The sequence below is a fragment of the Hypanus sabinus genome, chromosome 24 (assembly GCF_030144855.1).
Source record: "Hypanus sabinus isolate sHypSab1 chromosome 24, sHypSab1.hap1, whole genome shotgun sequence".
NCBI lineage: Eukaryota > Metazoa > Chordata > Chondrichthyes > Myliobatiformes > Dasyatidae > Hypanus > Hypanus sabinus.
Window position 1 is genome coordinate 602543 of NC_082729.1, and position 25053 is coordinate 627595.

The 25053-nt window shown below is 39.5% G+C and overlaps 1 protein-coding gene across 4 annotated transcripts in view; it reads left to right on the forward strand.

Moving 5' to 3' along the window:
- LOC132380379 (histone-binding protein RBBP4) overlaps positions 1–25053 on the forward strand; it is a 53266-nt gene that overhangs the window by 6783 nt on the left and 21430 nt on the right. For 2 of the 4 annotated variants that reach the window (XM_059949111.1, XM_059949113.1), the window contains 5 exons: positions 4365–4512; positions 8590–8735; positions 11999–12172; positions 15226–15341; positions 15929–16089. In XM_059949111.1, coding sequence (XP_059805094.1) covers positions 4365–4512; positions 8590–8735; positions 11999–12172; positions 15226–15341; positions 15929–16089 — 745 coding nt within the window. The remainder of the gene's footprint in view (positions 1–4364; positions 4513–8589; positions 8736–11998; positions 12173–15225; positions 15342–15928; positions 16090–25053) is intronic. The other 2 variants (XM_059949112.1, XM_059949114.1) reach the window with 1 other exon arrangement.

Below are 25053 nucleotides of genomic sequence, written 5' to 3' on the forward strand. Positions count from 1 at the left end.
TGGTGTCATCTGCAAATTTGCTGATCCAGTTTACTGCATTATCATTCATATAGATGACAACGATGAACCCACCACCTATCCCTGTGGCATACCACTAGTCACAGGCCTCCATTCAGAGAGGCAACTGTGTATCTTCTCCCACAAAGCCAATATCTAATCCAATTTGCTACCTCATCCTGACTGCCGAGCAACTGAACCTTCTTGACCAACCTCCCGTATAAGGCTTTGCTGAAGTTCATGTAGACAACATCCACTACCTTCATCATATTTCCTGATTAACTCCTGAATAAACTAAAAGATTGGTTAGATATAACCTACCACACAAAACCATGGTGACTATCCATAACCAGGTCTTGTTTATCTAAGTACTTTTATATATCCGGTCCCTTAGAATACCTATCTATAATTTACCCATGACTGACGTCAGATTATAATTTCCCTAAATATTTATTGACTATCATTGACTATCCTCCAATCCTTTAGCACCTAACCTGTGGCTAATGATGTTTTAAATATCTCTGCTAGGGACCCTACAATGTCTGCACTAGCCTCCCACAAAGTCTTTATCAGACCTCCTGTAGTCCATGACCTCTCTAGTGTTTTTCACAATTTTGTGGATTCTTTATTTGTCTCCCGAGTAAATGCAAATATATCCATTTAAGATCTCCCCCATCTGCGCGTAGATGACAAACTGATCTTCAACTGGACCAGTATTATCCCTTGCTATCCTTTTGCTCTTTATACACTCCGTAGCCACTTTATTAGGTATACATGCACATTAACACAAATATCTAATCAGCCAATCATGTGATAGCACTCAATGCATAAAAGCATGCAGATGTGGTCAGGAGGTTCAGTTGTTCAGACCAAACACAACAAAGAGGAAGAAGTGTGATCTAAGTGACTTTGAACATGAAATGTTATCTTAGTGATTTTGACCAGAATGGTTTGAGTATCTCAGAAACAGCTGATCACCTGGGATTTTCACATACAACAGTCTCGAGTTTACCGAGAATGATATGAAAAACAAAATAGCCAGTGAACAGCAGTTCTGTGGGTGAAAACGCCTTGTTAAAGAGAGTGGTCAGAGGAGAATGGCTAGACTGGTTCAAGCTGACAAGAAGGTGCCAATTTCAAATAAACCAGGTGTTACAACAGTGGTGTGCATAAGTTCATCTCTGAATACACAACACTTCAAACCATGAAGTGGATGGGCTACAGCAACAGATGACGATGAGCACACATTCTATGCCCACTTAGTTTTTCTGTAGAAACCCTTCAAATTCCCCTTTACCTTGTCTGCCCTCCTGATTCCCCCCCCCCCCGTTCTCTTGCATTTCTTGTTTTTCCCAAGTATCTTATTAGTACCTTGCTGTCCACACCTGCTATGCAACTCCTTAATCAGGGTTTCAGTATCCTTTGAAAACCAAAGTTCTCTAAACCTGTTAGCTTTGCTTTTTATTCCAACAGGAGCATGCAAACTCTGTACTCTCAAAATTTGAGTTTTGAATGCCTCTCACTTACCAAGCATCCATTTTTTTTTTAGAAAACAACCTGTCCCAATCCACACTTGCCAAGTCCTTTCAGATGCCATCAAAATTGATTTGTTTTCATTTTAGAGTGTGAACTATTCCTCTATTCTTAATTATTTTGAAACAAATGAAATTATAATCACTGGTTCCAAAGTGTTCCCCTATACATGCTTTTGTCAACTGCCCTTGTCTCCTTCCCTAATAGAAATCCAGTATCTCACTCTCTCTAGTTGGGATGTCTGTATATTATTCAAAGGAACTTAATGCATTTGACAAACTATCCCATCCAGCTCTTTGACAGTATACGAGTCAGTCAAAATGTAGAAAGTTACTATTACAACTTTGTTTTTTCAATTTTCTGCTATCTCTACACATTAGTTTCTCTAAATCCAGCTGATTATTGGGTGGTTTATAATATAATTCCTTTAACATGGTAATCCCTTTCTCATTCTTAATTTCACCCATATAGCCTCTGTAGTCAGCTCCAGTCTGTACTGTCTGACACTGGCTTGACATTGTCATAATTCCACATACTGATCCATGTCTAAGCTCATCCGCCTTGCTTCGTGCATTGAAATAGAAACAACTCAGGGCATTAGTCCCACTGTGCTCAACCTTTTGGTTCCTGTTTTTATTTGTAGGCTTAACATCATCTTTCTCCATAACCGCTCCACTATCTGCCCTGGCACTTTGGTTCCCATCTCCCTACAACTAATTTAAACCTCTTCCTGGAGCAGTACTAACAAAGGGAATTATGTAAACCTTCCCGCAAGGATATTGGTCCCCTTCCAGTTCAGGTAGGGATCATTTTGGAGATAATAATTCTGGTTTCAATTTTTTTTTTAATGAACCTTGGAAGCTAGTTTTCTGCTATTTAATTGAATAATTGCTGATATATCTTAAATTCATCTTAGGAGTTTAACTCTTTTGCCCAATATTCTTTCCAGTCTGTGACCCATTCCGCAGAGCTAGATTTTCACTCCCTTTGTATGGAGAAGTGGTTCTTTAACTGTCTAAAGATATACGGGAGTGGTTCTTCAGTTAGGGAAGTTTTATAAGTCCTGGACCTTGCTGCCAGAAAAATTGATCACTGAAAATTATCACCTTAATCACTTCGGTTGTCTTGATTAGGACTCTGCATGCATGCAAGTACATTGAAGCCCAATTTTTGCAATATGAGGCACAAAAGAGTGCAGCTGGTGGAATCTGGAGCAACATCTAATCTGCTGGAGGAACTCAGCAGGTCGAGCAGCATCTGTGGGGGGGTGGCAGGATTGTTAATTGGTTGTAGTGTTTCGATCTAAAGCGGTGACAGTTTCTTTCCTCTCACAGGTGCTGCCTGATCTGTTGAGTTCCCCCAGTAGTTTCCCTGCAACACATCATTGCATTTGAAGCCTTTAAGTCTGGCATTGGTCTGTATTGTAATTCTTTAAAAGGACAATACATCCTTCCAACGGTGCTGTACACTTTGAAAGAGCCGTGACTAGACTTGTATACATTTGACATAACTTTGAAATATAAAAAATATTCTGTGTAATTATTTCTGCAATTGGCTTCACAGTTATCGCAGCTGCTTCACACTTCTAAGGGTCTTGGAGAGCTGAATGGCACAGAAACTGAACCCTTGGCCCAATCTGTCCATGCCAGATGTGATGCCTATCTATGCTCATCACATTTGTCTGTTTGGGGTCCATGTACTCCTAGTCGTTTCCTATCCAAGTACCTTTCCGAATGTCTTAAACAATATCGTATCTGTCTCTGCCACCACCTCTGGGAGCTGTTTCTGTGTAACCACCTCTCTTTGGGGGAAAACCTGCCCCTCGGATCTTTACATTTCTCTCTTCTGACCTAAAACTGGCTCTCTTGCTAACCTGAGAAAAAGATTGACTTGATGTTTCTTCCTCTTGTGGAATATCAGAATCGGGTTTATATCACCAGCATGTGATTTGAAGTTTATAAACTTAGCAGCAGCAGTTTAATGCAATACAAATATAGAAGAGGGGAAAAAATATCAGTAGTGGGCAGATGTAGTTTCAGAACAAATGTCCTTCAAGGTGAAGATGGGGAGGAATATCATCTGAAGGTCTCAGATCTTTAAAATTCTGCACTATGGAATGCTGAGTCATTGAATATATTCACACAAGCCTGTAAGATCTTTTGTCTGTGAATAGAACAGGCACAAAGTGAGTTAGATGAAGTTGTGGCCTTGGCAGAGCAGCCTGGCAGGTTTCAGGGAACACTTATTATTTCTTGTGTTTGTTGCTCAAAGTTCCTCAATTCTGTTGCCAGAAGTAAGTAGTTTGTTCACTCATGAAATTTTGGGTTGGTGCAGTTCATGAGGTAGATTGTTTAGAGGGAAGTTCTCAAATCTTAAATAAGATTCTAGTTTTTTTTAAACTGCTTGCAGTTTTAAAAAATATATAGTTAATTTCTAGTTATGGTAGTCACTGCCTTAGCTCCTTGTTGAGACAAAGGGTAATCTTTTAACACTTAATTTCATTCCTTTAGCTGACTATATTCTCTGAGTATTCTTTCCCTGTTTCTTTAGCCAACATAAAAATTCAAAAGTGTTTTACCTCACTCAGATTTTGTAAGTTTACTGTTATTTGGTGACAAGAAATGCTGCTTGTTTTATAATCTAATGAAGATTTGCAGTTTAGAATCAATCTAATGAGAGTTGTGCAGTATAACAACAGGATGTTAATTTTATTATAAGTAAAACAATATTTCTGTTTGGTCGGGAATAAATTGTGGGTCAGTGGTAGAATATCAGTAAGCAATATAGATTGTGGAATTTTTGTTTGCCACTGATGACAAGTTGTGTATTTGCAGCAGCCTTTGATGATGCTGTGGAAGAACGTGTCATTAATGAAGAATACAAGATCTGGAAGAAAAATACTCCCTTCTTGTATGACCTGGTTATGACTCATGCTCTGGAATGGCCAAGTCTGACTGCCCAATGGCTACCTGATGTTTCCAGGTATGGATCTGGCTTAAGGAAGGGTAATCATATAATTGGAGATTAAACATTGTCCATTAAACATGTCTACATTTAAGTTCCTCTCTCTGGTAAAACTCCATTAATATATGTTACTCCTCTTCTTTTTGTGACCCTTAATTTCAAGCAAAACTTACGATTTTAGCTCATCTATTCTTAGTGTTCCCAATGGCTGAGAGATACTGCTTCTTCTCGAATTACCATCACATAAACAAGACTTAAGTCTGTTTGTCTGAATATCCAACGTATAGCAAAAGCTACTAAGCCCGTCATCATCTCAGCTGTTGTACTGATGATCTGTGCTTCAAAACCAGCTTTTAGCCAAGGTGTTCCATACAGTTAGAATGCTGGTGTCTATTCAACAATGTATAGGGTTGCATGGGTGTAGCCTATTTACCTGAATCAGGGCAAATTTAATATGGATAATTAATGCACCATCAGTTTACCCTCAAATAATCTTTTGTGATTAGCAGTTCAACTGAATGAACTAGAGAACCCAAGAGAGGACAATGATTTGTCCGCTTGTTCAAAAAAGGTTGTAGGGATAGTCCGGGTAATTGTAGACCAGTGAGCCTTGAGTCTGTGGTGGGAAAGCTGTTGGAAAAGATTCTTAGAGATAGGATCTGTGGGCATTTAGAGAATCATGGTCTGATCAGGGACAGTCAGCTTAGCTTTGCGAAGGGCAGATTGTGTCTAACAAGCCTGGTAGAGTTCTTTGAGAAGGTGACCAGGTATATAGATGAGGGTAGTGCAGTGGATGTGACCTACATGGAGTTTAGTAAGGCATTTTACAAGGTTCCACATGGTAGGCTTATTCAGAAAGTCAGAAGGCATGGGATCCAGGGAAGTTTGGCTAGGTGGATTCAGAATTGGCTTGCCTGCAGAAAGCAGAGGGTCGTGGTGGAGGGAGTAGATTCGGATTGGAGGGTTGTGACTTGTGGTGTCCCACAGGATCGGTTCTGGGACCTCTACTTTTCGTGACTTTTATTTACGACCTGGATGTGGGGGTAGAAGGGTGGGTTGGCAAGTTTCCAGATGACACAAAGGTTGGTGGTGGTGTGGATAGTGTAGAGGATTGTCGAAGGTTGCAGAGATACATTGATAGGATGCAGAAGTGGCAGATGGAGTTCAGCCTGGAGAGGTGTGAGGTGGTACACTTTGGAAGGGCAAACTCCAAGGCAGAGTACAAAGTAAGTGGCAGGATACTTGGTAGTGTGGAAGAGCAGAGGGATCTGGGGGTACTTGTCTACAGATCCCTGAAAGTTGCCTCACAGGTAGATAGGGTAGTTAAGAAAGCGTATAGGGTGTTAGCTTTCATAAGTCGAGGGATAGAGTTTGAGTCGCGAGCTAATGATGCAGCTCTATAAAACTAGCTCTAAATTACTTATAACTTAAGAGATAAATATGAAACATTTCTGAAAATTTGGTGCCCTTATTTACAAAAGATAGGACTAAGTGTATAGGTGCTCCGAAGATAAAATTACTGGTTATTTGGGGAAATAAATAAATATATGTACTAAAGTTATTATGAACTCCATGGAACATGTGGGGATCTTCTGATATCCAGGCATTCTTTCTTTCTTTTTTTCTTTCTTTCTATAGGGATATGTTAGGGGGGGAGGGGGGAAGGGTTGATAATTTTTTTTTTCTTTCCTTCTATAATCATTTGAAAATTCAATAAAATTTAAAAAAACAAAAAACTAGCTCTAGGCCACACTCGGAGTACTGTCTTCAGTTCTGGTCGCCTCACTATAGGAAGGATGTGGAAGCATTGGAAAGGGTACAGAGGAGATTTACCAGGATGCTGCCTGGTTTAGAGAGTATGCATTATGATCAGAGGTTAAGGAAGATAGGGCTTTACTCTTTGGAGAGAAGGAGGATGATACGCAAGATATAAAGAGGAATAGATAGAGTGGACAACCAGTGCCTCTTCCCCAGGACACCACTGCTCAATACAAGAGGACATGGCTTTAAGGTAAGGGGTGGGAAGTTCAAGGGGATATCACAGGAAGGTTTTTTACTCGAAAGTGGTTGGTGCGTGGAATACACTGCCTGAGTGAGTAGTGGAGGCAGATACACTAGTGAAATTTAAGAGACTACTAAACAGGTATACGGAGGAATTTAAGATGTGGGGTTATATGGGAGGCAGGGTTTAAAGGTTGGCACAACATTGTGGGTGGAAGAGCCTGTACTGTGCAGTACTGTTCTATGTTCTATACGAACTCTTCAGCTGCCTGCTAATAGTCCATCAGAAACATCTCCATTCTCCTGACAGCCTAGCAAACTCCTTTGGCCTCTTTCCCGGTTCTGATTACCTGAAATATAAGCCCTGTTTTGCTTCCTACAGATGCTGCCTGACTGGAGTATTTTTAGCATTTAATTTCAGATTTCCCGTGTGTGCATTCTGTTTTTTTTTTACTTTCACTGACTTTTGTACTTGACCCCTTGGCATTCTTTTCATGCTTAGTTCTTCCATTCTGCCTGCCACCACTATGCTCATCTTTTCTGAACATTAGGAGTTGGTCAGTTGATTCCTTGAATTTGCTCTAGCAGTAAGGGCCGTGGTTGCTCTATAATCTCAGCTCCATGTTCCAGTAATGTTTAGCTTTTTGCTTATGAAGAATCTACCAATCTCTGCCTTTCACATAATTCAATGAGTCTACTTCATTGCCTTGTCAGAAAGAGTTCCAAGGAATTTGTATCAGGGATATTAAGTGCCCAGTCATGTGTCTTCTCCAAACTGGGTCTTGATTAATGTCCTCTATCACGATCCTGCATGCCTTAATCATTGCAGTTCACTGACCCTATTCACTGCTCTTTGTGTTTTTATACGGACTCTCAAACAGCTGCTGCATTCTTGGCAATCTGCTCCTAATAGTCAAATATTTTACTATTGCTGTTTAACATTCCTGTCCTGTTTGTTACTACATACTGGTGCTTGTTTCCCCTCCCCAGTGATTTGCCCATTGGTCCTAGTTTTGTTTAGGTGAGACCTATCCCTTGTGAATGCATTGGATGGAACTGTTTGTGCAGCTAGTAAAACGGCTGTCTCACCTCGCTAGAGATCTAGATTCAGTCCATTTGGAGTTTTCATGTTCTTCCTGTGACCCTGGTGCTCCAAATTAATCCTGAGTAAATGCAAGTTAGTAGGTTCATTGGCCTCTGTAAATTGTTTGTTGTGTCGTAAGTGAGCAATTGACTCCATCCAGATTCTGTGTGAATGAGGAAAGAATTGGAATTAAGGTCAGCACCGACTCATTTGGCCGATGGGTTTATTTCCATTCCATATCTGTCTGAGATATAAAACTATACAGATATATTCCTGGTTCTCCAGGAATCTAATGGCTTCCTGTAGGATATCTTTAGTGTGCATTCAACTGCCTGATCTTCCTATTTTGGTTTTTACTTTTACATGCCATTAAGATCTCACTGCACTATTTCAGTGACCACTGCATTGGCCTGTGGTGCACTACCTCTTCATTTTTAGGGTCTCTTGCTGTTTCTGATATTTGGGTGGCATGGTAGCGTAACTCTTTACAGCGCTGGCAACCTAGGTTCAATTCTTGCTGCTGTCTTGTTAATGAGTTTGTATTTTCTTCTTGTGACCATGTGGGCTACCTCCTGCTGCTCCATTTTTCTCCCACATTCTAAAGATGTGCAGGTTAGTAGGTTAATTGGTCACATGGGTGTAATTCGTATATTACTGTATGGTAACTCCAAATAAAGATAAAATAAAATAAATATTGATAGATTGAGTGAAATGTCTTATGAGGTAGTGGCTTGTGTTTAATGCAGAGTTGCTATTGGCATGCAGAACCACTTGGATGTCCACTTGAGCTGCAAGTCCTGTTCAGAATCTATTTAAATGAAGGAAGCTTGAAAAAAATGCTTTCTTGTAGACTGTTTGACACCTGGCCACTTTGTAGCCAGCAAAAATGGTTTGAGAAAGTGATGGTACATTTGGAGTGTGCTTTTTATTTTATGGTACATTTTTCTGTGTTAAAAGAAAACTTCAATTTCTTGGATGATCTGTTAATTGTAATATTTCATGATCTACAGGCCTGAAGGGAAGGATTACAGTGTTCACAGGTTGGTCCTTGGAACCCATACGTCTGATGAGCAAAACCATTTAGTCATTGCCAGTGTTCAGCTTCCAAATGATGATGCACAGTTTGATGCTTCTCATTATGATAGTGAGAAGGGAGGTGAGATTCTTTAAGTGCAAAATATTTTTGATCTGTAGAGATAGAGTTAAGATTTTTCCGTTATAGTTTGTGACATGGGGCATGTGTATTTGTACAACTTGCATTTTGGTGCTCTGACAGAAGTTTCCTACCCACTTCGTTCCTATGCAACTAATAACTGCAGCTAAAGGCCATGCATAATTCAAGTTAACTTCTTAAGTACTGATGTAAAGTGATTCCCCACTCTATTCCCATGTGTTTTGTCATGTTCTGGGTGAAATTTACCCTGCTGCCCAGTTGGCTGTTCAAGTATGAGTCTTGGATTATCGATTCCAGTTTAATCTAGTTTTGAAGTCACAGAATTTTACAACTTGGAAACTAGTTCAACTCATCCATGCTGTCTCTATCCATGACATAGCTGCCTGCATTTGTCCCATATCCCTCGATGCCTTCACCTTTTGTCATTTTGCCACCTCCACCAGTATGTTTGGCAGCTTGTTTTAGGTACCCAGCACCCACTGCGTGGTAAAAGATTCCCCTCAGCTCCCTTTTTAAATCTCTAATTTTAGACTCCCCTACCAAGGGAGATAGGCTTATCATATGAGGGGGGTTTGATGATCTGGCCCTGTACTCACTGAAATTCAGAAGAATCAGAGGGGATCTCATTGAAAGCTATCAAAAGTTGAAAGGCCTTGATAGTAGAGTGGGTATGAAGAAGATGTTTCCTATGATGGGGATGTCTAGGACCAAAGGACACAGCCTCAGACTAAAGTGTTGCCCATTTAGAATGGAGTTGAGGAGGAATTTCTTTAGCCAGAGGTTGGTGAATCTGTGGAATTCATTGCCACAGATGGCTGTGGAAGCCAAGTCATTGGGTACATGTAAGGCAGAGGCTGATAGATCCTTCGATAGTCAGGGCATAAAGGGACATGGGGAGAAGGCAGGAGATGAGGGCTGAGAGGAAAATGGATCAGGCATGATGAAATGCATAATTCTGCTCTATATCTAATAGGTGGCGTGGTGGAGATATGTCTCTACCCAAGGGGAGTAAGATACTTCTTTTCTCTGATAACCTCCCCTTGGGTAAGGTGTAGCATCTGCTTAACCCCCTAATCAGGATCATGTCAAGCCATAGGAGCAAGTGGTGGATGGTCATATGAGCAGCTGGTGCACATCATGTCCTGGTTATATCACCACTAGAACCGGGCAATCTCTGAAGAGTGTTGATAATGGCTGGGGGTCACCAATCTTGTAAAGGCACTGCCCAGAAGAAGGCCGTGTTAAATGACATGGCACAAAACGATGATTGGGGAAAGGGACTGTGACCATCCTCATTTTCTATGCCCCTCATGCTTTTATAAACATTTATAGTCACATCTCAGCCTCCTAAACTTAAAGGATGAAAGCCACATGCTGTCCAGCCTCTACATCTAATATTCACAAGCATCCAATAAATAAGCATTAGGAAACCAGGGCTAAGCAGGGAACATCCTAACATGTCTCAAGACCTTATCTACTGATTGCAGAAAATATGGGAATTGAGTGTTTTCTAAGCACTGAAAAGTCATAAGATATAGGAGCAGAATTGGGCCATTTGGCCCTTTGAGTTTGCTCCACCATTTCGTCATGGCTGATCCATTTTTCCTCTCAGCCCCAATCTCATGCCTTCTCCCTGTATCCCTTCATGCCCTGACCAATCAAGAATCTATTAACCTCTGCCTTAAATATACATAAAGACTTGTCCTCCACAGCTGCCTGTGGCAATGAATTCCACAGATTCAACATTCTGGCTAAAGAAATTTCTCCTCATCTCCTTTCTAAAAGGATGCCCCTCTATTTTCAGGCTATGCCCTCTGGTTTTAAGCACTCCCACTAGAGGAAATGTCCTTTCCACATCTACTCTATCAAGCCCTTTCACTATTTGACAGGTTTCAAATAGTTTACTGCTCATTCTTCTAAATTCCAGTGAAAATAGGCCCAGAGACATCAAAAGCTCTTCATTTGACAAGATGTTTAATCCTGGAATCATTTTCGTGAACCTTCTTTAAACCCTCTCCAGTTTTCGCACGTCATTTCTAAGATAAGGACCCCAAAACTGCACATAATATTCCAAGCGGGGCCTCGACAGTGTTTTATAAAGTCTCAACATAACACCTTTGCTCTTATATTTTAATTCTCTTGAAGTGAATGCTAATAGCGCATTTGCCTTCCTCACCACAGACTCAACCTGCAAATTAACCTTTAGGGAATCCTGCACAAGGACTCCCAAATCCCTTTGCACCTCAGATATATGTATTTTTCTCTCCATTTAGAAAAGAGTCAACCCTTTCATTTCTTTTACCAAAGTGTATGACCATACACTTGTTGATGCTATATTTCATTTGCCACTTTTTTGCCCATTCTCCTAATTTGTCTAAGTCCATCTGTAGCCTCCCTATTTTCTCAAAACTACGTACCTCTCTACCTATCTTCATATTGTCTGCAAACTTTACAACAAAGCCATCTATTCCATCATCCAAATCATTGACAAATAATGTAAAAATAATTGGTCCCAACACAGGCCCCTGCAGAACACAACTAGTCACCGGCAGCCAGCAAGAAAAGGCTCCCTTTGTTCCCACTCTTCGCCTCCTGCTAATCAACCACTGCTTTATCCATGCTAGATTCTTCCCTGTAATACCATGGACTAGTCACTTATTAAGCAGCTTCATGTGTGGCACCTTGTCAAAGGCCTTCTGAAAATCCAGGTACACGACATCGACCGATTCTCCTTTGTCTATCCTGCTTATTGTTTCTTCAAAGAATTCCAACAGATTTGTTGGGCAAGATTTTCCCTTGAAGAAACCATGCTGAACACAGCCTATTTTGTCACATGCCACTAAGTACCCCAAAACCACATTCTTAACAATTGAATCCAACATCTTCTGAACTACTGAGGTCAGACTAACTGACCTATAATTTCCTTTCTTCTGCCTCCCTCCCTTCTTGAAGAGTGGAGTCAAGCTATGTTCAGTCACACTTGCTTTTTTATTCTGTCACAGTTTACTGATTACTTGAAAGCTCCAAAATGGTGTAGTTTGTGAAATTCTTTCAAGTATCATGGATTAATAACATATGCAAACTTTAAATTAAAAAGGTACCAGGTACCATCTTGAATATTTAAAAAGGCTCTTTTTACTGTCAGAATATCTTGGAAGTTCGAAGGAATCTTTGATTTTGTATTTGTTAGGATTGATGAATTGGCTATGTTAATCTTTTCTGTTTGTAAATTGTTTCTTTTGCAGAATTTGGTGGATTTGGTTCTGTTAGTGGAAAAATAGAAATTGAAATTAAAATCAACCATGAAGGGGAAGTGAATCGTGCACGCTACATGCCTCAGAATCCTTGTATTATTGCTACAAAGACTCCCTCCAGCGATGTGCTGGTCTTTGATTATACGAAACATCCTTCCAAACCAGGTAAATATAAGCATTGCATGGAGCAATGGTGCTTTAATGCCACTCAGCTTTGAATTGATTTCCAGCATCATCTTTATGGAAGGGGTAAGAACCAACAGCATTGCTGAAATGCAATGTACTGTTTTGGTTCACAGTTGACAGATATGTTTTAAAGCAGTCCAAGTTAAGTTATTAGTCTAAAAGTTAGTAGACTGATCTTGTATTGTGAATGGTTTCCCATGATCCTTTCAGGCAGCAATTATCAGAATCCCTCTGCCTACCTATCTAAACCTGTCCTCATCTTATAGAGTCCATATGATGTTCCAATGTTTCTTCTTTGCAAGAATTACCTAAATATGGTACATAGGACAATAATAAATCAACTATTGATGACTAGATGTGGATTTAATTATTGGTCTAACCTTGGTCATGGTGTCCACTGGCCCAGTGTACACTGGCCATGTTTGCCAATGTTCCTCTAAACCTTTCCTATCCACGTACTTACCCAACTGTCTGTTAAATATTATTAATGTAACTGCCTCAGCCACCGTCTTGCAGCTCATTCCTTATGTGCCTGCATGAAGAAGTTGCCCCTATAGTCTAAATTTCACCTTCTAAAATTTTTACCTCTCACATTAAACTTGTGTCTGTTAGTTTTTGGTTCCCCTTCCATGTGGGGGAAAGAATATGTGCACTGACCCTATCTATGCCACTCATGATTTCAGACGCCTCTATAATAAAGTCTAGCCTGCTCCAGTACTCAAATCTGCTCTGCATTCATTCTAGTTTAATGATGTCTTTCAAGATGACCAAAAACTGTACACCGTATTCTCAAGTGCAGTCTTACCAACATCTCTTGACTCTTGGGTTCACTGCTCTAATCGATGAAGGCTAACGTGCCATATACTGCCTTTACCACCCTGTCTACCTGCCTACTTTCACTCTCTAACCTAGCAGTCCAATGTGAGATAAAAGGAGCATTGAGTTCTATTATCGAATGGATTAATACAGTTCAGGAACATGGTCTTCAGTCCATAGTGTTGTCTGAGCTAATTAAATAATCAATTCCTTTTACATAATGTCTATATTCCTCCATTTCCTACACATTCATGTGTTTCTTGACTACCCCTAGCATTTTTGCACCCACCAGCACTTCTGGCATTGCATTCTAGGCACCCAATCACCTTAAATACATGCATGAGAGTGTTGGGCATTTCAACCCTGGGAAAACAATATTTGCTGTCTGAACTATCCATGTCTGTCTTATTCTTGGAAAGCGCTATCAGAATTCCCCATAGCTTTTGGCACTCTAGAGAAAACAACTCTTGTCCAACCTCTCCTTATAGCCCTCTAATCCAGGATATATTCTGGTAAATTTGTGGACTGGTCATTGAAACACCTGGATGAATGAAACAGTGACCTGGCTTTTGATTCTAACATGGCAGCTGTGGGATTTAAATTGGCTTGATGATCTGGTCTCTGTGGGGATGGTGCAGAGGGGAACAACTAATCTTATTGATAGAATTATACAGCACAGAAACGAGCTCTTTCAACCTAACTTGTCCGACTGACCGCAGTGTTTTCACTTGCCCACATTACACCTGTATTCCTCTATGCTATCAAACATCTACCATTTTAATTATATTCACCTCCACTAGCTCCACACAGCACATTACAGATATTCACTGCCCTCTGTGGGAAAAATTTACTCCCCTCCCCATCCAATTTTTTGAAATATCTTCTCTCCTCTCCCCCCCCACCTTAAACCTGTGCCCTCTAGTTCTAGACTCTGTCCTTCATGATTTTATAAACTCCTCAACCTCCTGTATTCCAATAAGAATGAACAAATAAAAATATCTACAGCCCTCCATTCCAGGCATCAGACAAGTGAATCTCCTGTGCATGCTAAAGTGTGGTAAATAGAACAAGACAAAATACTCCTAGTATGGTTTAACTAATATTTGGTACTATTGCAACATGACATCGCACAGTAATAGTGACTCACTGGCCTGTGAAGGCAAGCAGAAATGCATTTATCATAACCTTATCTACAATTCCTTGTAAAATTTTTCAGCTCCCACAACTATTTTCACATTTTACTGTCTCGATTTCTAAATTTAAAATGTATCGAAGTAAGCTTGAGTCAGTCTGGCCATTCTTCACTCATAGAACTGCCACGATGTTAATTTGTTTGTTTTTGCACCATTCTCTGTAAACTCCATGCTGGGGTTCCCAACCTTTTTTATGCCTTGGACCCCTACCATTAACTGAGGGGTCAGTGGACCCCAGGTTGAGAACCCTTGCTCTAGCGAAAGTGCATGAAAATCCCAGGAGATCAGCTGTTTCTGAGATACACAACCCACCTCATCTGGCACCAGCAATTATCCACAGTCAAAGTCACTTAGATCACATTTCTGTCCCATTCTAATATTTAGTTTGAACAACTGAAACTCTTGACCATGTCTGCATGCCTTTATGCATTGAGTTGCTGCCTCACGTTTGGCTGATTAGACGCTTGCTTTAGCGAACAGGTGTACCTAATAATTTGACCACTGAGTGTAAATGTTCTGTTTGACTAGATGAATAATATTAAAGATAATAAAGCTCTACTCCTAGTAAATAGATTTTATTTCATAAGACATTTGGCCCATCAAGTCTACTTTGCCACTTCATTATGGCTGATCCATTTTTTTTCTCTCAGCCCCAATCTCCTGCCTTCTCTCTGTATCCCTTCACACCCTGACCAATCAAGAAACTATCAACCATTGTCTTAAATAACGTACAGACTTGGCCTCTGCAGCTGCCTCTGGCAATGGATTCCACAGATTCACCACCCTCTAGCTAAAGAAATTCCTCCATCTCTTTTTTCTAAAAGAACACCCTTTTGTTCTGAGGCTGTGTCCTCTGGTCTTAGGCACTCCCAGTAGAGGAAACACCCTCTTCACATCAACTCTATCAAGGGTTTTCACCATTCCATAGGTTCCATTTGATAGTTTCAGTTTTTTTAAAGTCTGTTATCCACTTCCGAATAGATCAGGATTTTTGACATGTTTGACTTATTTATCACCACACAGATCCTTCTGGTGAATGCAATCCAGATCTTCGGTTGCGAGGACATCAGAAGGAAGGTTATGGGCTTTCTTGGAATCCAAATCTTAGTGGCCATTTACTTAGTGCTTCAGATGATCATGTAAGTATTGTCATTAATGCTTTAAGGATTCAATTGACAGTATTGCTTTGAGTGAAGGTTGCTACTACAGTGAGTGCTTCACACTGATGGTATAGATATGTTTGTGGAGGTATATTTAGGCATATAGGGGAGAAGGGAATAGAAGTTATTGACACATAAGGAACCTTTGGGGGAGGGTTGGGGATTTGATTACAGTTTTTGTACTGTTCTCTATGTTCTCTATTCTGCAACTTAATTCTTACCTACCTAATAATTCCTACCTACAGAATATCTATATACCTATATCTGCTCTTATGCAATTTCAGAGCCAAAGATGAATTATTGTGGTAAATGTGAAATTGGTAGTTTAATGCATTTACTGATAGTGCCTATTAATTTTGACTTATTAATATGACTGTTGTATTTGCTACAAAATGATCTATTCCTAAGCATCTGCACAATATACCTGAGTTCTATTTAGTTTTCTGTTGTTTTTTTCATGGGGATGAAAGTGGTTTAATGTAACATGAATATATAGAATGAGCATGTAGAGCAGGAAGGTGATTTACGTGTGGTAGATTTGATATTTTGCTATTTCTCATTCTCAGACCATCTGTTTATGGGACATCAGTGCTGTGCCTAAAGAAGGAAAAATAGTTGATGCAAAAACCATCTTCACGGGTCATACGGCAGTAGTGGAAGATGTATCGTGGCATTTGCTACATGAATCTCTATTTGGTTCTGTGGCAGATGATCAGAAACTCATGATGTAAGTTGATCAATTTTTTCTTGATAAATGAAACATATTAAAATCCTAATGCACAACTCTTATTTGTAGTAACGGGTACATATCCACAGTTATGCTTTAGAAATTGCGATGAGTAGACGCATGTGTTTAACCAAAAGCAAAGTACTCCAGGTGCTACAAATCTGAACTGAAGCAGTAAATGCTGGAATTGCTTAGTAAGTTCAGTGAAATATGTGAGGTGACCAGCTGAATAATTTCAATTTTTTTGAGATTAAATCAAATTCTGCACAGACAATTCCATGCAAGTAGGATGCCTTGCCATTTCTAAGGGTGATCTCTTACCAGTACTTCATTAATTAATGGCTGTATAATCAGAATGAATTACCCATGTATCTGTTTAAAGGTAATGATTACTAGTGTTCCCTAACAAGGTTCAACATTCTTTCCAGTTGTGGATCTTCTTATTTTGCTATATATGCAGCTATGCAGGTCCCTGGTCAGACCCCACTTGGAGTACTGTGCTCAGTTTTGGTTGCCTCACTACAGGAAGGATGTGGAAACAATAGAAAAGGTGAAGAGGAGATTTACAAGGATGATGCCTGGATTGGGGAGCATGCCTTATGAGAATAGGTTGAGTGAACTTGGTCTTTTTTCCTTGGATTGACGGAAGATGAAAGGTGACCTGATAGAGGTGTATAAGATGATGAGAGGCATTAATTGTGTGGATACTCTGGCTTTTTCCCAGGGCTGAAATGGCTAGCACGAGGGCACAGTTTTAAGGTGCTTGGAAGTAGGTACAGTGGAGATGTCGGCTAAGTTTTTTATGCAGAGAGTGGTGAGTGCGTGGAATGGGCTGCCGGCGACAATGGTGGAGGTAGATACGATAGGGTCTTTTAAGAGACTCCTGGACAGGTACATGGAGCTTAGAAAAATAGAGGGCTATGGGTAACCCTAAGTAATTTCTAAGGTAAGGACATGTTCAGCTCAGCTTTGTGGGTTGAAGGGCCTGTATTGTGCTGTACGTTTTCTGTGTTTCTAAAAAAATAGTGTCATGCAGTGTCATCTACTTTCTGAATGTTGGTATAGTGCAGTCACGAGATTCTTCATCCAGGAGGAATCCCCATACAGAAAATTAGCATATTCTGTCTGAGAACATTCAAAGCTTCTGGACTTGCTTTAGAATTTAATGATTTGGGAAACCTGCTATAAAATTTGGATTAGAACTGGCTGCTTATACCATCCACTTGCAATATTAGCACTGTTAAGTATTCAGGCAACAATAAATATATGAGTTAGGCAAGGGTTTATATAACAAATAACACGTTTATTAAACACTGAAAACAGACCCCCCAAAAGTAAACAAACATTAACGTAACCGGAAATCAGCTGCTGTGCGGCAGCTTAAACAGTTCTTAAAGCGATGTTGCAAAAACAGTTCTTTAAAGTAGTATTGCCACAAGTTCAAAATGCTCACAGTCCATTTAAGGGAGAGTCTTTTTAAGACGATTTAAATTCTCTTTCACGTCACTTTGCTTCAGTCCCCGAAGTCGAACTTTTCCCACGAAGAATTTACGAAACGTAACGGCTTAAAGGCACTGACCTTTCCTTTATCACACTGTCCTCAATATTTTCTGCTATCCCGCAGAGATTAACACGAGAACAGTCAACAAATTCCTTCCGAATAAGGATCAAACAAGGTCGAACCCGTTTCACCGTCAAAAATCGATTCTCCTCGATCTTTAACTCCCGAACTCCGATCTTCACTCTCCACTGATTCTCAACTAGCAGTATTGTAAAGAAACTGCTGGCAATGACCTTTTAAACTTTAGGCATTAGATAAAACTTCATCTTTCAACTAAACTGCGTCATCACATTAAATCACGCAGTGGCATGAAGTCAACATGGCAAATCCCACCACGAACTGCCCCTCCTCACAGGGAGGGGTCCTCCTTTTATACCCTGTAAAAAAAAACACCCCTGTCACATGATCTCTACTGGCGGGAAAATGACGTCACTCCACCATCACAAGACCATTACCTCAAGTCCAGTATAGCTTCAACCCCAGTCACGTGACAAGGGTACCACTGTCATGTGTCACGAGTACGTAACACCTCTCTCCAAAAAAAAAAACATTTTTGGTCTGACAAGAACAAAAATCTTTAACAATTGCTTACAAGAAAAACAAATATATAAATTTTATAACATACACAATATACAATACCATCATATAACAGCTTATAACTCACAATACAATAGGAGTGTTACAATTAAAAAAAACACTCCATAAAAAAATTTACATTGTACATTCAACATCGAGATAGACAATCAGCAACCATATTATCTTTACCTTTAATATGAGTTATCACAATATTGTACTCTTGTAACATCAAACTCCAATTTAATAATCTTCTGTTTTTGTTTTTCATCTTACTCAGAAAAACTAACGGATTATGATCAGTGTAAACAATAAGTGGTTTTTGAGTTGTACCAACATATACCTCAAAATATTCTAAAGCTAAAACAAGAGATAACAATTCTTTCTCTATTGTCGAATAGTTTCTTTGATGCTTATTAAATTTCTTAGAAAAGTAAGCTACTGGATGATCAACCTCATCACCCTCATTCCTTTGCATTAATACTGCTCCCGCAGCCTCATCACTAGCATCTACAGCTAATGAAAAAGGTTTTTCAAAATCAGGTGCCTTAAGCACAGGTTGTTGACATATCATTGTTTTCAATTTTTCAAATGCTTCTTGACAAGGCACTGTCCACACAAACTTCACATTCTTCTGCAGGAGGTTAATTAATGGAAGGGCAACATTAGCAAAATTCTTACAAAATTTTCGATAATATCCTACCATTCCCAAAAATCTTCTGAGAGTTTTTTTCCCCGTTCGAGTGGGAATCTCTAAAATTGCCTGAACTTTTGCCTGAACAGGAGCTACCTTACCTTGACCCACAACATAACCAAGTTAAGTCACAGTGGCATGTCCAAATTCTCTCTTAGATAAATTAATAGTTAAGTTAGCTTTTGAAAGCCTTTCAAACAATTTCTCCACCACAATAATGTGTGCTTCCCAAGTATCATTTCCTGTCACTAAATCATCAATATAAGCATCAGTATCTTTCAATCCCTGAATCACAGAGTTAATCATCCTCTGGAAAGTACCTGGGGCATTCTTCATCCCAAATGGAAGAACATTATATTCATATAACCCAGATGGAGTTACAAATGCAGAAATCTCTCTACCTCTATCTGTTAATGGAACACACCAATACCCTTTCAATAAATCAATCTTTGTAAGGAACTTTGCTTTTCCAACTTTATCTACACAATCATCTACTCTAGGAATTGGATATGCATCTGTTTTTGTTACAGCATTCACCTTCCTATAGTCCGTACAAAACCTAATACTGCCATCTGGTTTTGGCACCATAACACATGGTGAACTCCAATTCAAGTTAGAATGTCTAATAATAGTATTCTCTAACATATATTCAATTTCTTTCTCAGCAAATTCCCATTTTTCTGTGTTCATCCTATATGGATGTTCGATAGGTTTGGCATCTCCAACATCTACATCATGTGAAGCTATAGTAGTCCTTCTCGGAACATCTGGAAACAAATCCTTATATTTAAAAATTAATTCCTTCATCTGTTGTTTCTGCTCTAGCTGTAAATGTGCTAATTTCTCATCAATATTTTCCAGAATGGTTGAATTTGGTAACCTAACAGAAACAATGTTGGATTTAGAATGAAAGTCAGATGAATCATCTATCATGTTCCTAGTTAAATCAAACTCATTCTCATTAACCACAACAGTCACAGTATCAGATTGTTTCTCAAAATATGGTTTTATCATATTTATATGGCAAAGTTGTGTTAACCTTCTACGATCTGGATTTTTTATCACGTAATCCACATCATTGATTTTAGACACAATTTCATAAGGACCATGAAATCTAGCTTGTAAAGGATTCGTTTGCACCGGGAAAAGAACCAACACCTTATCTCCAGGCTTAAACATCCTCATCCTAGCTTCTTTCATACCAAGTTTTCATTTTCTCCTGAGCCAACTTTAAATTTTCCTTGGCTAAGCTACAAGCTTTATGTAACCTGTCCTTAAATTTCAAAACATAGTCCAACAAATTAATGTGTATTTCCTTACTAATCCACTGCTCTTTCAATAAAGCTAAAGGTCCTCTAACTCTATGCCCAAACACAAGTTCAAATGGACCAAAACCCAAAGATTCCTGTACCGATTCCCTTACTGCAAATAAAAGTAAGTTTATACCCTTATCCCAGTCACTTTCATTTTCCACACAATATGTCCTAATCATATTCTTGAGGGTAGAATGAAACCTCTTCAAGGCACCTTGCGATTCTGGATGGTATGCAGACGAAAGGATTTGCCTAGCTCCCGATTTATATATCTGTTGAAACAATCAGACATAAAATTACTGCCTTGATCAGTTTGTATCTCCTTAGGTAATCCAAAATAAGTAAAGAATTTTATAAGGGCCTTTGTCACAGTTTTAGCTTTTATATTCCTAAGTGGTACTGCCTCTGGAAACCTAGATGATGTACACATGATAGTCAACAAGTACTGATAACCAGTTTTTGTCTTTGGTAATGGACCAACACAATCTACATAACTTTAGAAAACGGTTCACCAAATGCTGGAATAGGTTGTAATGGAGCTACTGGTGTAACTTGATTTGGTTTACCCACAATTTGACAAGTATGGCACGTTTTACAAAACATCGCCACATCTTTTCTTAGACTAGGCACCAGGCCAGTAAAAATGTTTTAAAATCTTGTCCACAGTTTTCCTTACCCCTTGATGTCCACCTAAAGGCACACTATGAGCTAAAGTCAAAATCTCATTTCGATAAACTTTAGGGACAACTACCTGGTAAACAACATTCCATTCCTCACTTGCAGGAATTGTAGGCGATCTCCACTTCCTCATCAACACTCCTTTTTCCAAGTAATATCCTACTGGCACCTTCTCAATTTCACTATCTAATAAAGCTTGCTCTCTTAATTTTATAATCTCAGAGTCTCTATTCTGCTCTGCTATCATCTCCTTCCAAGACAGAGATAAATCTTCATAGTCAGACTTAGTCCAAGAATCTTGTTCAAACAACGAAGATAAGAAATTCTCTGACACATCCTCAAAACTCGAATCCTGAGTTGAACAGTCCTGAGTAACAACCTCATTCTGCACATCAATCTTTTTAGCCATAGCTCTAGTCACAACACAGGAAGAAACTGTGTTAGAATTCAACTCTGGTTCCTCTGACTCCATTGTCAAATGCACTTCAGGAAAAACTTGTCCACCTGCCAAGTCATTACCTAACAATAAAGAAATACCCTTCACAGGTAAGCTATGCTGTAATCCTACTTTAACAAATCCTGTAACTAGCCCTGACTTTAAATTTACTTTATGTAAATGTACAGGCATAAAATCACTCCCAACACCTCTTACATAATTTACCTCACCAGTGTCAGGCTCTTCATTAAACTTCAACACACTGTCTAACATCAGTGATTAAGAAGCTCCAGTATCCCTAAGGATTTTTATTGGCACCAGAGTAGATCCTCCTTTCAAGGATACAAACCCTTCAGTTATAAAATGATCATATCCCTTTTTAACTTGATCAGACTCTAACAAAGCCTCATTTGTGTTTATCAAACCCTGTAACTTTACAGGTGCTTCAGTATGTTGCACACAAGCATCTGGAACTGCTTCCTTCTCCTTCTTTTTCAATCTAAAACAGTTAGCTATTACATGGCCAGGCTTCTTACAATAGTTACAAATAAGACCAAACTGCCTTTCCTTCATAGGTTTTCCTTCCTCCTTACCTTTCTCATTAACTTCTGATTTAATTTCTGATTTACTTTGAGTCTCCATGTTATTTTTCCTCTTAAAAATTCTACCCTGAGGAAATTTATTCTTATGAATTAAAACATACTCATCAGCTATTCTAGCACAGTCCTGCAATTTATCAGTATCTCTCTCATTTAAGTAGGTCCTTACTTAAACAGGAATGCTTCTTTTAAATTCCTCCATTAAAATCAGCTCTCTCAATGTATCATAGTCCCCATTTACATTTTTAGAAGAAGCCCATCTCTCAAAACACACAGCTTTATCATAGGCAAATTCCACATAGGTTTTTTCCACAGACTTTTTCAATCTTCTGAATCTTTCTCTATATGCTTCTGGGACTAACTCGTATGCTTTTAGAATATGCATTTTCACAATATCATAATCAAGTGCTTGCGTAGCAGTTAAAGCTGTGTAAACCTGCTGTGCTTTACCTTTAATTACACTCTGCAACAACACTGACCATTTATCTCTCGGCCACTCTGACATCCGAGCAATAGTTTCAAAATGTTGAAAATATCTTTCCACTTCTGTTTCACTAAACGGAGGGACCAATTTAATTTCTTGACTAGCAACAAACGGCTTTCTAGAACCAGAAGACTGATTCCCAGACCTTAATTCCTCCATTGCATATTCAAATTTCCTTTTCTTCTGATCAGCCTCCAATTTACAATGCTCCAACTTCATTTGTTCGATTCGCAACTGCATCTCCAGATTACTTATTGGAAACGACTCTAAAATCGATTCATCAAAACACCCGAATCCACATAGTGTGACGCGATTTTTCTCTGTATCACAGCCTTAGATGTAGTCTGCAAAATACCTTTAAGTTGCAATTTACTAGCTATCTCATACACCTCAGATTTTTTCGCCCTCGCTAACAACTCCACGCCTGGCGAAACCAGAAATTCATCAATATCCATCGTTGCCGAACACCACTCACAATTCAATCAAACAAAAGAATCAAGTATCCCCCGTTTCCAAAACACAGACTCAAAATTCAACAAGCATTTAAACTCAAATGATCCAATCCCGGATGAGCCCCCATATTTATGTTACGTATTCAGGCAACAATAAATATATGAGTTAGGCAAGGGTTTATATAACAAATAACACGTTTATTAAACACTGAAAACAGACCCCCCCCCCCAAAAGTAAACAAACACTAACGTAACCGGAAATCAGCTGCGGCAGCTTAAACAGTTCTTAAAGCGATGTTGCAAAAACAGTTCTTTAAAGTAGTATTGCCACAAGTTCAAAATGCTCACAGTCCATTTAAGAGAGGGACCTTTTAAGACGATTTAAATTCTCTTTCACGTCGCTTTGCTTCTTTCCCGAAGTCGAACTTTTCCCACGAAGAATTTACGAAACGTAACGGCTTAAAGGCACTGACCTTTCCTTTATCACACTGTCCTCAATCTTTTCTGCTATCCCGCAGAGATTAACACGAGAACAGTCAACGAATTCCTTCCAAAAAGGATCAAACAAGGTCGAACCCGTTTCGCCGTCGAAAATCGATTCTCGATCTTTAACTCCCGAACTCCGATCTTCACTCTCCACTGATTCTCAACTAGCAGTATTGTAAAGAAACTGCTGGCAATGACCTTTTAAACTTTAGGCATTAGATAAAACTTCATCTTTCAACTAAACTGCGTCATCACATTAAATCACGCAGTGGCATGAAGTCAACATGGCAAATCCCGCCACGAACTGTCCCTCCTCACAGGGAGGGGTCCTCCTTTTATACCCTGGGGAAAAAAACCTGTCACATGATCTCTACAGGCGGGAAAATGACGTCACTCCACCATCACAAGACCATTACCTCAAGTCCAGTATAGCTTCAACCCCAGTCACGTGACAAGGGTACCACTGTCATGTGTCACGAGTACGTAACAGCACAATTATTCTCTCTCCAGTAATGTGGCTTTACATACTAGCCATTCTCTACAGCTTTTCATGTTGCAACAGATATGTTCCTTAGTGTTCTTTCCCTCTTTCTCCCCATCTTCCCCCCCCCCCCCCCCCCACCATCTCACTAATATACCCACAGAGTGTTTCCATTATTTTCTGTTTTGTTTGGTTTGGTACTTGATTATTCCAAGTTCTTGGGGACACTTGAGTAAGAATGTTGCTGGTCAAACACTGTCATTTGTATACAGAGTTGAATTTGACCAGAAATATGGATCAAATATTCAGGAGTAGTGCAATTTGCTTCTCAAGCCTTTTCTGTCATTCAATTATGGCTGACAGATAGACCCAATCCTTGCTTCTCTCATACGTTACTGAAGAATTTTATAAACCTTTGTGTGTGCTTAGAGCCCTTGTACTTTTAAGTACTGTTGACACAAATTGCCCCTCCTCCCAATGAAATGAGATAATTCTAGATAAGGCACCAAATCTCAACTTGAATCACAATTTCATTTTTCGAACTATTAGCTATACTTTCTTCAACTGGCAGAAATTGACAGAAAATAAAAGGCTCAGTTGGTAATAATCCAATCAGACACTGTCTTTGAATGAATAAGCCAGTGAAGTATCTTGTACTGAAGTGATTGTGAAGGGGCTATCTGAGACCCAGCAGAGGGGCAATTGGCTGTACTGATTGATCAGAGCAAAATGCATGGTTCAATGACTGCCAAAAGTTGAGCAAATATTTGTCCTTCCAGTGTCTGCCGAGATTGGTTTTGTTCTTTAAGTTTCTATCTTTAAGATTGGGTTTTTCCCTTCCTGTTTGAAACATGGAAACAGAGAAAACCTACAGCACAATACAGGCCCTTCGGCCCACAAAGCTATGCCGAACATGTCCTTACCTTAGAACTACCTAGGCTTATCCATAGCCCTCTACTTTTCTAAGCTCCATGTATCTATCCAGGAATCTCTTAAAAGACCCTATCATTTTTGCCTCCACCACCGCTGCCAGCAGCCCATTCCACGCATTCACCACTCTTTGCATAAAAAACTTACCCGACATCTCCTCTGTGCCTACTTCCAAGCACTTTAAAACTGTACCCTCATGCTAGCCATTTCAGCCCTAGGAAAAAGCCTCTGACCGTCCACACGATCAATGCCACTCATTATCTTGTACACCTCTATC